The sequence below is a fragment of the Dioscorea cayenensis genome, chromosome 17, assembly GCF_009730915.1.
Source record: "Dioscorea cayenensis subsp. rotundata cultivar TDr96_F1 chromosome 17, TDr96_F1_v2_PseudoChromosome.rev07_lg8_w22 25.fasta, whole genome shotgun sequence".
NCBI lineage: Eukaryota > Viridiplantae > Streptophyta > Magnoliopsida > Dioscoreales > Dioscoreaceae > Dioscorea > Dioscorea cayenensis.
In genome coordinates, this window is record NC_052487.1 from 16853287 (window position 1) to 16868303 (window position 15017).

At 34.7% G+C, this 15017-nt stretch overlaps 1 protein-coding gene across 1 annotated transcript; it reads right to left on the reverse strand.

Annotated features, from left to right (window-relative positions):
* Positions 1-4307: 4307 nt before the first annotated feature.
* LOC120281171 lies at positions 4308-6184 on the reverse strand. Its single transcript, XM_039288072.1, has 3 exons — positions 5436-6184; positions 5052-5242; positions 4308-4477 (listed from the first exon to the last, which is right to left on the reverse strand). Exons 1-3 carry the CDS (start codon positions 6182-6184, stop codon positions 4308-4310), a joined length of 1110 nt encoding a protein of 369 aa, XP_039144006.1.
* Positions 6185-15017: the final 8833 nt, after the last annotated feature.

The following is a 15017-nucleotide window of genomic DNA, read 5'->3' on the forward strand; positions in this document are numbered from 1 at the left end:
TCCTGTTCGTATTTGTTGAGGCACAATTGTCCAACGTATTTTTTTTTTCTTCAGAATAAAGACTTTTTGAACTTCGTCTAATTTTTGATTGGCAAGGATCATATCTCTCGTTGCCATTGCGGTGGCGTTCCCTTGCCCCTCGTCAACAACTATTTTGGGATCATCATGCGGCACTGTTGTTGACGGTTGTTAGTGTTCAACACCAGTAGCATCTTCCTTCGATGCGGGCACGATGACAGCATTAACCAGAGACATATCTTTACTTGTTTCTTGTTGTTGTGGGATTGTGTCGGTCTTTGATGTGACACTGTCGGCCCTTGGTTCCACCGTGACTATGATTTCATTGACAACAGAGTCAACGATCTTCTCAACCGTGGCCACGGCAACAACATCAACGGGAGACACAACCTTAGCTGGTTCTTGTTCTTCAAGGATTGTGTCCATCTTTGATGCCGCACTATCGGTCGCCGGTTCCACTGGGTCAGGGATTTCGTTTACAACAGAGTCAACGATCTTATCAACCGCGGCAAGGGCAATATCATCTACGATATCCTCCACCGTAACGGCCATGTCATCAATGGTAACAGCATCAGCCGCCGATGGTGTTGCTGTTGTTTCGTTGTCAGCCGATGGTGAATATAGAGACATTATTGTTTTCCTTTTTTTTGCAAGTCTCTTCAAACGTGGTCGTCTTGGAATGGCCATCCTGATGAAGTCGTTGTCATCAAATTTTGATGCCTCGTCCGTCCCGGGTGCTTCATTTGTTTGGAGGGACGACGCAGTCGATTGTGACCGTCCTTCCAATGTCTCAACCCTAGCGACAAGCCGAGGGAACTCAATCATCAATATATGGCATGCCTGCATAAAAGTTGCAGTGACATTGTCACCTAGTGCCGTCGGGGGGCTACCACGGTTGGGGGATTGCCAAGATCAGGGGGACTATCGTTGTCATGGTCAGGAGGGAGGGTGTCAAAATCTGGTGGGGTAGGGGAGGGCTTTTTCGGCGTCGAGGAATGCGTGTGCGTGTTGGGCTGGAAGTAGGAGAACAGCGTCGAGCACGCAAGGAAGAGGTTGCCCTCTCATTTTGCCTTCGAGCAAGTGGTTCCGGAGCAATAGCATCCACCTGTTGGTTGGCCCGAACAAATATATCTTCATCAGCATTCGCCCAAACCAGTTCAGGAAACTAACATATGTAAACCAAACAATCTTAGCAAAATCATTCAGTTTAAACAATAAAAACTATATTTAAACATTATAATATAAACGTAAACAGAGAACAAAATGTTTAAACTTTTAATAATACATTTTAAATAGTAAATAAACACAGTTAAGCGCTAAATAATATGTTTAACCATTAACGACTACTGTTAAACACATTGTCCATAATTTATTACCTCTTTTCCTTCGAGAGATGACAAACTGGTTTCTATCGTCGTTTGCTTCCGGTAAGTATTTTTACTATAGCACAGCATCCTTGGGATCTTGCCAAAACGGACATTCTTTCTGGTTCCGGTTAGCTCGTAAAACCAGATGTTAAGCGCGACTGAGCAACCCTTAATATACCCTGTGTTGGTCTTCTTCCCCACGCATCTAGCTTGCACTCGAGCAGCTGCTTGTGGAATGACCTCCATAAGGCACTTGTGCATCGCTTGCGCCCATGCGTATCGCCCTATGCCAGGTAGATCATCGACATAATCAACGATGCAGTTCAGAACCGAGCATGAGGTATTTGGGAAGAGGATTGTACCTATGAGGTACCCCATCAGGAGTTTGGCAAAATTTTCTTCTTCTCCCCTCTGTCCAACGTGTTGCTCAAGAGTGCTCTTGATGGAGTCTATGTGTCTCTTGTAGGTTTTTAATAAATACCTCTCTTGGAAAGCTGAGCGTGTTTTTTTCTTCTGAAACACGACTACGTCTCCATCGCAACGTAGACCAAGAACGAGGGCCACATCTTCAGGCCTGAAACTCAGAAGGCTTTCCCCGATCCTGAATTTATTGGTGTGGCCATCGTACCTTTGCAATAGAGAATCAAGAAGGGCCCTCTCTTAGAATATAGCTTCCAACTCAGTAAATGCTGCAAACGGTGTCCTTCGGATGATCTCCCAGTATCGAGGGGTTATGTGTACTTTCAATTCAGCCAAGGTCTTCACTACCGGTATCAAGTACCATCGCCCATTAACTAGGTTGATCGCCATAATCACAAGCTTGCGACAATAACAACACATTCAGCCAGCAGTATTCACAAATATTTAAGCAGAAATATAAGGTTTTAAACGGTAATCTCTCAAGTCTTAAATAGAGATATCACTTTTTAAACAGAGACAACAAAATTTAAATGGTAACCTCTCATTTCTTAAACGTAAACCTCATTTGTAAAACTGCAAGCATATCAAATGAAAGTGGAAACGTACATTATAAACATTACACAAATCATAACAATCAAAAAACTATTTCGATCGTGTACACAGACGAAAATGTAAAACAAAACAAAACTCTAGCCGAGAAATCTCCCTATAGGCTAACAAACCCCAGCCGAGAAATTCCCCTGCAGACTTCAATATCTTCCAATAAAAACAGAACCACAAAACAAAACTGAAAAATCTTTCTTTGTAATAGAATAGTTAACATAAAACCATAATCAATACCTTAGATTGCAAACTGATGAAATACCGAATACTTGCGCAGGACTTCTCGTTCGAGACATCGGTGGAAAGGAAAAAGCTGAAATTACAGAGGATGTGCCAGTAGAGACAACTTCGGAAAGGGAAAAGCTGAAGATGCGAGTTGAGAAAAAAATAAGTATACGGCTCTAGTAAATTCGTCTCTTGGGGTTACCCTAAGAAAAATCCCCCACTTCCTCTCAAACCGCCGAAATGGCTGCAGCGACGACTTTCCATACAAGGGCATTTTTGTCCATAAAATTTAAAAATCACTCCGTCAACCACCGTTACATGCTTTGGGGGTTTGAAAAACATAGAGTTTAAAAGGAAGGGGTTTTTAGGGATTACAAAATTAAGGGGGTGTTTTTGGCAATATTGTAAACTTAGGGGTTTTTTGGCAATTTTCACTTATATTTATTTGTTTATTTATTAATGAATGTGAACAAGCAGGTCAGGGACATACACTGGTGAAAAAGATTAATACCTCCATTTACTTGTGCCCTCAGTTTGTATAAACTAAAATTGAAGCTGTTTCTTTCCCAAAAATACAAATACCCTACGTAGGGGATGTAGTACCAATAGGTCAAGAGTACATTCGGCCAAAACTTTTTTCTACAAAAGAGTTATATTTTAAAAGTTTTCAATATTTTTTTTTACAAAACAAATATCAATTTATGAAAAAACTCTTTTTCCTTTTTTATACATTTTTTTAAAGGAAAAAACCTAATCCAAATAAATAGCAAACAATCAAAAACCCCATTAACGTTGTTTTATTTTTTAATTATAATCAAATATTAGTTCTTAGTTTTTTTTACTATGACCTCAAACTCATATTATATGTACTTTTTAATTATTTAAAATTTTTACTGTAATCCTAAGGGTTACACTAGGATTCTATAATGTATAATTTTATTATTATTTTATAATTTATAAAAATATTATTCAATAGTAAACTATTAATTATCAATGAAAATAAGAACTCCGTTGTTGAAGCACAACAAAAGCATTCATCTAGGAAGGGAGGAGAAAAAACACAAGATCAAATATTTCATTCTAATAAACGTCTGAAAGGAGAACAAGCTCTTATATTGTTATAGTTATAACATAATGCTAACGTGGCCACTAATGTAACAACCATTAGCTGGCGTCGCCATTATCTCTTCAACACTCACTAATGTATGAGAACGGATTGAATGTAACTGGGATATCACGTCAACTTATACCCCCATCCAATCAGTTTTTGCCGCATCAATTTTTTTAATAACTTATTCATTCTTTACTCCACATCCTTACCCATTTTATATTTTATTTTTTTTAAATATCATAACTTTATCTTTAACCCCAAAGAAAAAGTCCCAAATTTTTATTTCAGATCTCACTGGAGCTTTTTTCATGGACACCGTTTAGCTCTTCGGTATTTTTTTTTCTCTTCTCCGTCTCTCGCTGCCATGTTCACCATTTGATTTTTAGAGTTTCAAATTTAGAGTTGGCCTTGGCAACACATTCTTCAAACTGAATGTAGATCACCTTTCTCATGTCGTTTTCCTCTCGGATGCCCTTCACCAACAAGCTATTCGGAGCACTATTCTTTGGAGTCTCCTAGAATCACATGGCCTATGACCTCTCCCCAGCCTTTTTCAAAACTTTTCAAAAATCATCATCAATGTCCAAATTTGCTACATCACTATCTCCAGCTTCTCTCTGATTTAAATATTCATCAAATTCTTCATCATTATCATTTTCGACATATTGAATTTCTTCTTGTATCTCGATCTTTATTCCTTTCTTTTTTGTTTGCATTTGTAAGTTCCTAGGACCTGGAAATAAAAATGGTAAGTTTTTCACATTCAATAATTATATTAAACTATTAATTTATAAAATATTTTATAGTTAGAATATATAAATTGACCTCTTTCCTTTTTGTTGAAGCCAGTTCTGAAAAACATACATGAACATCCATCCATGATGTATCTTAAGGTAAGCAAGGGTCTTTTCTTTCTGTTATCCGTTCATCATCTGATTCCATGTCTGATAATGAGATAGGATCGTATGTATCACCATTCCCTTGTCTTTGTTCTTGTCTCAATTGCAAATTGATATTGTAGTGAATGAAAACAAGTGCATTAATACGTTGTTGCTCCGAATGATTTCTTTTCTTGGAATGTGCATGTTCGAAAGTACTCTAATTTCTTTCATGTCCTATAGCACTACATATGAGGCTTAATACTCTAATGGCAAGGGTTTGAAGCTCTTTGCATTGATTTCCATAGCTTTCCTACCACAATGCTACATATATTAGTCACAGAATAAGTACTTTTTAAAATTCAAAATTACATAAATATGTGTTGTCATATAAGTAAGAATAGAGACAAAAATAAATTAAAATCATACCTGAATGCTTTTTATCTCTTGTTACAATCGCCAGATCCATTAAAAACATCCCCTCAGCCTTTTTAAAATTTTCAAGTTGCCTATCTATCTTCAGCCTTGTTGGAACATCCGAATACGTCCTCTCAATAGTTTGAATTAAACCAACTGTCACTTTCTCATCTTGATAGTTGAAAATAGGATCAAAGTGAAATCTATTTAAAATTAATAAGTGATTAAATGTATAAAAAAATGCAACATAATCAATTATATATAGTAAAATAAAAACTAAATCAACAAATGAAAAATAAAGTATACCTTGGATTAAGATAGTATGCAGCTGCATGTAGAGGCTTATGGAGTTGCAACAACCACCTTTCATTAATTATGTCCTATATTCTTTTATACCTTGAGCTCACATCATCAAAATTTTTTGCTATTTTTTCTTTTGCTCTATCCATAGCCTCAAAGATGTATCCCATTACAGGCTTAAAATCTCCATCAACAAGTCTCAAAACTTTAACTAATGGTATAACACTTTTCAAGTAATACACAATGGCATCCCAAAATTTTGCATCACCAACAACCAAATTTTCCATCTTCTTGCCATCACTCTTTTTTGCAAACGGACTATTTAACCATTCTTCAAAAACAAACAAACTTCTCAATGCCTTCTTCAACTCATGCATACGACTCAAAGTAAGATAGGAAGTAGTAAATCTTGTCACCCCGGCCCAAATCAAATCATAGCCATTAGCAAACTTTCTAATCATATTTATCAATAATGTATGTTGATAGATAAAAGTGGTAATTTGCTTAGCCTTGGAGAGGGTATTAGCATGCATTGGCAATTGTCCAATATCTTCTAACATCAAATCAGTACAATGTGCAGCACATGAAGACCAAAAAAGTTTTTTCCTCTTTTCCATTAGCTTCTCACCTGCTAAAACATAAGCTGAAACACTATCTGTCAAAACTTGTACCACATGGTCTTCACCAATTTCTTCAACCAATGAGTCAAGCAATTCAAACATATTTTCACAACTGTGAGATATACTTGATGTATCAATAGATTTAAGAAAAATAGTTCCACTAGGGCTATTCGCTAAAAAGTTAGTGATAGAACGCCCCCTTCCATCAGTCCAACCATCAGACATCAATGTACAACCCATTTTTTTTCCATTCATTCTTATATTTTTCAAGCAAGTCATTTATATTCTCTACTTTTTTAAGTAAGTAACCCTTACTTCATGATAGCTAGGAGGCTTCAATCCTTGTCCATATTCACCAATGGACTTAATCATCTTCTTAAATAATGGACTTTTCACCACATTAAATGCGATAGAGTTACCATAAAAAAATCTACATATATCTCTGCATACTTTCTCATGCTTTTGTAGCATTACATTCAATGTGGTTTGTTTTTTACTCCCTCCTCTTGTAACTGTTAGGTCTTAAGTTCCTCTTATGCTGCCACTGGGAACTTGTTCATAATTTTCTTCAAAAAGATCATCAGCCCCATCATCTCCAATAGTTTTCTTTTTTTCTAGATCTTTAAGTATCCCTTGAAATAAGTTTCTAACTTCTTCAGGGTTTTTAATACAAGCCGCCATATTTTCGTGAGTCCTTCCTAAATGATGTTTCATTCAATTTGAGCCACACGTATAAATCCCTACATAATAATTGCATTTTAATTTCATTCTTTTTGCTTTATCAACTCGGGTGCAATGTTCATACATAATATCTTATTTTCTCCTACTTTTGATATCAGCCATGTTGATAACATTGATAAAAAAAAAATTTAAAAGTTAAACCATGAATAATCTTGATTAAACTAATAAAAAAATAGATTTTGTATTACATATATGTATATACAATCACAAATTATCATTTAAAATTTATAACATGAACTATTCATTTAAAATTTATAAATCTCATGAATCTTATCCAAGTTTGATCTAGATAAATACATTTAAATTGTATTATTTTTCAATTTAAAAGTTTCTATTGAAATAAAGGAAAAACTTATCATAAACTTAAAATCTAAATTTTTATGAAATCCTAAAAAAGATAAGCTTCATAAATAATAGGAAAAAAAGAACAAATAAAAAAGTTAAAATCTAGATATGAAAATTTAAATACTAACCGAGGGTCTGAGAGTCTACACAATATTTTCTCCATCAAGAATCTCATTTTTTTTCTCTGCCGTCAAAATTTTGGAAAAAGGAAAAAACATTTGAAGTGAAAAAGTCCCTTGGATAGAGTTGTGACTTTTTGAATTCTTAAGTTTTAAAATATCACCGCTTCTTACGATAAGATATATTTTAATAGATACACACGATAAATTATGATAATTTAAATTATACCGATACACCCACCGATAGTATCGAAATCCTGTGTTTTAGACACATATCATGTGATATGTATCTCGTATCCTATGATATGAACAACTATGGCTATGTGTAAAGGGTTTAGTGTTCAAAGAGGTAACAAGCGCTGAAGTTTGGGTGAACCCATAAGGCAACTTGAATTTTTATGCTCAAAAGCTGGATACAATGAGCATGATGATGCTAGAGAAGTGAAAAAATTTAACCGTCTAGAGATAAGGACTAGTTGTGAAACTAAAATTTGGTTTACTATAGAAAAAGGTGTTTGGATGGTTTCTTACTTAATTGATGAACATAACCATGAGTTAGCTACTTTAGAGGAAAGAATCAATTTAAGATCAGGGAAAAAAAATATTAAAGGGGCATGGCGATATTCTTCCTTCAATGGTTGCCGCGGGAGTGAAACAAACAGATTCATGGTTATTTCCTTAGAAAAGAAATTGGATTTGAAAATATTAGTTTTACAAAGCGAGATTGTCATAATTTCTTGCGAATTGAAAGAGATTAAATGATTGAAGCTGGGAATGCACAAAGCATTATCAATTTTTTCAAGTGGAAGCAAGCTGAAGACCCAATGTTTTTTTATTCAGTCCAAGTAGACCAAAACAATCAGTTAACAAATTTCTTTTGGAGGGATGGAAGACCAAAATTGGATTATGATTGTTTTGGGGATATTCTTGTGTTTGACATGACTTATAGAACAAATAAGTATAAATTGGTTAGTGCTCCATTTGTGAGAATCAACAATCATTGGAATAGTGTGTTGTTTAGTTGTGCTTTTTTATCAGATGAGACTATTGACTCATTTATTTGGTTATTTGAAACAATTTTAGAAGCCATGGGCTACCAACAACCAAAAAAATATTTTTACTGATCAAGATCAAGCAATGATGAAAGCAATATAGATGATGTTTCCAAAGTCATCTCATAGATTATGTATGTGGCATATTTCCAATAATGCCAAACAACACCTTGTTGGTCGTTTTGCAAATTTAGAGTTTAAAGCACAATTTAACAAATGTTTCTATGGATGAGAAACTAAAACAGAGTTTGAATCTAATTGGGCTGCTATGATTGAAAAATTCGAACTTAAAGATTACTCTTGGCTTAAGAGATTATATGAACTTTGAGCAAAATGGTGCCCCACCTTTAGCATGGATGTTTTTTCAGCTAGGACAAAATCTACTCAAATGAGTGAGAGTATAAATAGTATATTGCATCAGGTTATGATTTCCTCCATGTCTCTTATTCAAGTTATAGAACATTATGAGGAAAAGACAAAATATTTTCGTCAAGAAGAATTAAATCAAGATTTCCGATATAAAAATGGAGCATCAAGCAAAGTTAATGGTCGTGGGATTTTGAAACATGCTTGCCAAGTTTATACTCTTACCAAGTTTAAAAGGTTTGCAGATGAGTTGATAGAAAGCATTGGGTGGAATTGTGTTGAAGGAGCAAGTGATGAAAATACTTCTATATATTAGTTAACTGAAGATGGCCATGCAAGAGTTTACTTTGTAACATTTTCCCATTCAAATGGTAACATCTCTTGTAGTTGTCATATGTTTGAGACTCTTGGATTATTATGGCATCACACTTTAAAGGTACTTGTCATGAATAATGTAAAAGAGATACCGAAGCATATACAATGAAGAGATGGACAAAAAGAGCAAAGTCAATGTTCATAAATGATTTCAATGTTGGAATGGTGAATGAAGAAAAATCAACTCGCTTATTGCAACTTATGAGCTAAACCATATTGGTTACAACCTTTTTGATAGAAGTTCTTTGACTCAGAAATGTACAAAAATTGTTAAAGACAAATTGATTGAGGCATTACAATTAGTTGAGAAGGAAATGGCTACCCTCAAAGATGTCCAAGAATTGGAAAATGCTTCCCAAAAAACAACTCAAGAAGATGTTGGTGATGGTTCTAATTAGGATTTCAGATATTTAATTCATGAGAAGCTTGTTCTTGATCCTGTACATATCAAAACAAAAGGTTCCAGAGGTTCTAGAATGAAAAGTCAATTGGAAAAGTGTCAAAAGAAGAAGAAAAAAAGTAGATAGTGCTCAAAATTCAAGAGAAAAAGAGAATGCATCGAGTATTATTATGTATTTGCATCTACTTTTTCTTTTCTAATGTTTTATCAATCAACTTGTCTTACTATAATCTAACTTGTCTTATTTTTCTAATTGTTTATAAAGTTCCAGCAAGCAAATCATTTACAAATGAAAATTCTCTAGTGATGTATCCTCAACAAAGCTTTGTTCATCCTTTATATCAAGATTTTCAAGTGCCAATAACTCCAAACTACCAATTTATTCATCCTCTGCAAGTATTCATTCAATATACTGTAATTTTCTTTGATCATCATTGCATTTTGGGGTTCAATTTTCAAATAAACATGAGTTCTATATAGGCCTTTTCTTCCAATTGGGGGTTTAGTCTTCAAGCTAACATGAGTTTTATAAGAATGCTCAAAAAAAATAATTCATCTCAATTCATTACTTAGGTAAAACATGGTGTTTTTACTTATAGTCTAAAATTGTTCCATGCATTGTTTTGTAATTTTCCCAATTGCATAGTATCTTTTATGTATAGGACTGCTTGCCAAGTGGCTTGGAACCTCAACAAAAATGATGGAAATCATGTGGCAGTATCCATTTTTTGTGAAATTAAACCATTAGAAAGAAATTCATTTTTTTTTTTGCTATTGTATTTTAAGGATGCCATTCTACAAAAATGAAAAATTTTGTTGTTTGAAATCTCAACAATAGTGAATGAACAAAGTTTGTAATGCTTTAAGGATATATCTTTCATTTTGTATTGAATTTTGTTGTCTAATTTGGAAGATGTGAACATCATATATATATACAGTGATTGTAATCTTGTGTAATCTAGGAAAGTCATTGTATGACTTCTTTTTTGTGCAATTATTGCAAAAGTTAATCTCTTGGCTTAATCTCCTTCCTTAATTAGAGGCCTATTATTATATGGTTATAATAATATTGGATTTGGAATAAACATTCATATTTGTGCTTTTGGTTCTTGCTTGTGAAAGTTTTAGATTTTGCATAGTAGAGTTTATAGAGTGTAATGTTTTGTTCTTAGAAAAATTCTACAAAGCATTAATATCTGTTTTCTTGCTTTGTGATTCATGCTAGTTCCACTGAAAGGAAGAATTGCAATCTTTTTGTATTTTGTTTGGTGTGAATCTTTAAATAATTCTTGCTTTATGCATCTCTACATAAATAAAAGATATCAATTTCATTTTGTGTTTAATTTTATTATTCAATTTTGGATGAAGAACAACATCACACCTCAACAAAAGTAGAGCATATGCTCATATTAATATGCAGAATTGAAAGATTTTTGGTATCTCTGCTTCAAAAGTATCACAACACTATATCACAGCAGGCAAAAGTAATTGGAAAATGCTAGATTTATTGATCGTATATGTGTGAACACTAGCACACTTGTGCAAACACTAGAAAACAATAAAAGATTCATTGTAGAATAAGGTTTACAATAGAATCCTCTGATTGGATTCTTACAAAATTACTAACATAGATAATATACTTAAATACATGTTCCAACAAATACATACATTAGCATTAACACAACCTCCACTGAAAACCCTAAACAACTAATATATCCGGTGTCCATAATCTTTTGAGGTGGTACATTCTAATAGCCAATATGTTTCTGTTGTTCAATTCAGGAGATGGCACCTCATACTTTTTTATGGCAAACTTGAAGAATTCTGCAACTTGAAGAGCAAGTAAATTTTTTGAAGTACAAAAATGATTATAATCACAATAATATAAAATTTAGAACATTATCATTTTAGTTATAACTAAAAAAAAGATGGCAGTGAACAACTCCATCCACACCAGGCATGATAAACTCAAACATTATTCAATTTAATTGAAAATGGCAGTGTTATTTTAGATGTACACATTCATAGGACCAACATCTAGATCTACTAATTGATAACCAACATTGTCCCTTGAAAGCCAATCCACCATCAACCATGAGAAATGAAAACCAAAAATGAAATCACTCAACCCATTAATCTAAGTGTCCTTGATGCACCTTACCATGAAACAAAAACACAACACACCAAACAAATTCATATCAAATCAATACAATACATCATTTAATATCCATCAATTCAATAAGATCAAAGCACATCAGGAGAAACAAAATAAAGCTAATGAGAAAAGGATCAAATAACATTGCTTTGGTCTTGGAGTAGAAGGATCCAATAAAAAATGTCTTTGGGGTGGGGGGGTCTCGAGATCTTTGAAAAGAATTGGAAAAATAAAATGATAAATTACCATATCATATTATAAGCAGAAGAACATATTGACATTTGAATAGTCAAAATTAATAAAGCCAATTCACATCTTGAGACCAAGCAAACAAATCTCTAAAAGATCGGAACAAAGATGCCATACCATTTCACTATAATCCTTCTATAAGGGTAATGAGATTACAACAAAATTCCTCAGATACATTGAATCCAACAACTGCAATGTGCCAAAGAGCTATCGAAAGATTTAAGTAGTGAATAAACTTACATATTTCTAGTCCCCAAATAAATCATCACTCTTATCTAAGGAACCAGCTCTGTGTTTCTCACTGGATGTGGTAAGAGACTTATCTTCATCACCACTGCTTATACCTGTTTGTCCATCGGATTTTCTTACGCACGATAAACCTAGGTTCCTTGAAGAGTTGATGGGTCTAGCACCAATTGACGTTTGGTCGGCCGGAGACATCGGCGTCGTTCAACCTGATGCGTCTCGTAATCACAAATGCATCATCAGAGAGCAGCGAGGTGTTTGGATCCAAAAGATAAAAACCCTAAAATTTGAGATTTTTCTTTGGGGTTAAAGATAAGGTTATGATATTTAAAAAAAAAATTAAAAATATAAAATGGGTGATGATGTGGAGTAAAGAATGAATAAATTATTTAAAAAATTGATGTGGCAAAAACTAATTAGATGGGAGGTATAAGTTGACGTGGTATCCCTGTTACATTCAATACGTTCTCTTAATGTATAGAATAAAGCTGTTGAGCCGGTAACTGACTCATCAAAAGTCTAATTTAATTGAAACAAAAAGTTTCCAAAAGCTGCTTCAATACTTCAGATTTAGAGAGTTGCAAGCCACTCTTAGACTTCCTCAAGAGCTTCACATTATTCAATTCATGCTTAAGAGCTCGTTCTTCAACTTCAAGGATTGAACTTCATCTCCAACACCCCTCCTCAAGTTGGAGGGTGTGAAGCAGCTTGAGACGCTTCCAACTTGTTGTTTATATAAATAATGTAACATATGTCTAATCGAACTCAAATCCTAAGCTAAATAAAATTTAAATCATGGATATGTTTAAGATTAAATTTAAACATCCTAATCTTAATCTTAATTGATTATTTGATTGTTTTGGACTATGATGCAAATCCCGAGGCAAATACAAAATGCAAATTACAAGATTTCCCTTTTAGAACACATATCTCGAGGCAATCTCAAATATTAGGATAGCCCAAATACTCATCTCGAGGCGATCCTAAATTTCATATAGCCTGAGAACATACCTCGAGGCAACTTGAGAAAGTGCAAATCCTGAAGTACCCCAAACATATATCTCAAGGCAAATTGGGTTAATTGAATTTAAAAAAATAATAATAAATAAATAAATAAATAAAAATTATTATTTAAAAATAATAATAATAAATCAAAATTTTCATACTTTGAAATTAATTTTCAAAATAAAAATTGAATTGACCTTATCGTATTGTGGTTGTGATTCCACATGGGGTTGGGATAAGAACGAGAAGGTCTGGGATAAAGATAAGAATGAAGAAAAAATTCTTTTAAAAAAGGGGAAGAATTGAAAAAAAAAAAGAGACGAATTTGAAAAAAAGAAGAAATTTAGAGAGAGAAGACGAAGACGAGAAAAAAGAAGGTTTTTTTCTCTCAAAATTTATATTCATATAGATATATAAAAAAAAAAGAAGAAGAAATCATTACTACGGCTTGTTGCTGCCCGTTGCCTTGGCCGCTCCGCTCATCACTATTCGCCGCTTGACACTATGGCTGATTGAATGTCTGAGATAATGCCGCCAAGCATGCCTAATGCTTATCGTGTTCGTCGTTGAAGCCGTGCTGCTTGAATGGCTGAGATAATGTTACTAAGCATGCCGGATGCTGTTGTCACTGCGTTGCCTGTCGCCCCTGCTGCTACCTCTATTGCCATGCTGCCTCTGTTGCCGTTTCCCTTCCACACCCGCCGACTTTAGATAATGAAATTCTCGGGAAAAAAACCAACAAACAAGGAAAAAAATAAAAAAAATCAAGAGAAAGAATTTTTAAAAAAAAAGAGAGAGAGGAGGAAGCCAAAGAAAAAAATCGGCTAGATAAAAAAAAAGAGAGAAGACTAAAAAAATAGAGAAAAAAATGAGAAAGAAAAAAAAGAAAAAGAAAGGAATACTCGTTGTTGCTATCGGTGCCGCATGTCTTTCCCTCTCGATGAAGCCATCGCCTCCGATTCGCCGCCGGTGATCTACAACCACAAGTGAGCCAAACTCAAGCCACCAATTGCAAAGATCGACGCCGAAAATGGTCTGAAGAAGTTTGATGATAATGTCCTTGCAGTGTTCATCATTGAGCTTGACTTGGAAATCGGAGATTGTGGAGGAGTTCGATGTAAAGCTTAAGGAAAACGGTGCCAAGATGCCAGACGAAATGATCCGCACGCTGCTCACCATCATCCATGCTACACCTCCTCCAAAATCCAAGTCCAAGATCCCCTCAATTCATGTCTCGAAGAAATCTTCCTCCACTTTCCCTGCTCTATCGCATCCTAACGATGGTGAGCACAGGAGAAGGATTTCGCTCGAGACCGAATGCGAGTCTAAGATGAAGGAGGAGGAGCGCGGCCATGATCATGATCGAGATCAGGAATGAGAATATCATCGAAGATATCAAGATCAGGATAGAGAAAGGGGAAGCTTTGACCTTTGGTTAGAGATCTAAGTTGGAGCAAAGGCAGAGCCTTCCGATTTTCAAGTTGAAGAAAGAGCTAGTCCAAGCTGTGCACGATGATCAAGTTTTAGTTGTGATCGGTGAGACTGATTCAGGGAAGGCAACATAAGTGATTCAATATCTTGCTGAAGTAGGGATATACCCAGCTTCGTAGAGTAGTAGCAGTGACTGGTGAGAAGGTTGGTTATGCTACTCGGTTTGAAAACTACACTGAATCAGAGACAGTAATCAAGTATATGACGGATGGCATGTTGATGAAGGAGACTTTGGTTGATGAGAATCTTTCTCATTATTCAGTTGTTATGCTGGATGCCCATATTCCTCCAAGCTTCACTGGTATCAATACTGGCACCCACAACATCATGGTGAATGAGTGCCTCAAGAAAGGCAAGTTTTTTTTGGAGCCACGAAAGTGCGCTATAGATGTTGGGTGCTACAATAATATGATGGGAAAGCTTTGTGAGAATGGTTTGATATCGGAGGCAGAGAAGCTGTTTGATGAAATGCACGAGAGGAAGGAGATTTGGACAGAGCCATACAATTGGTGGA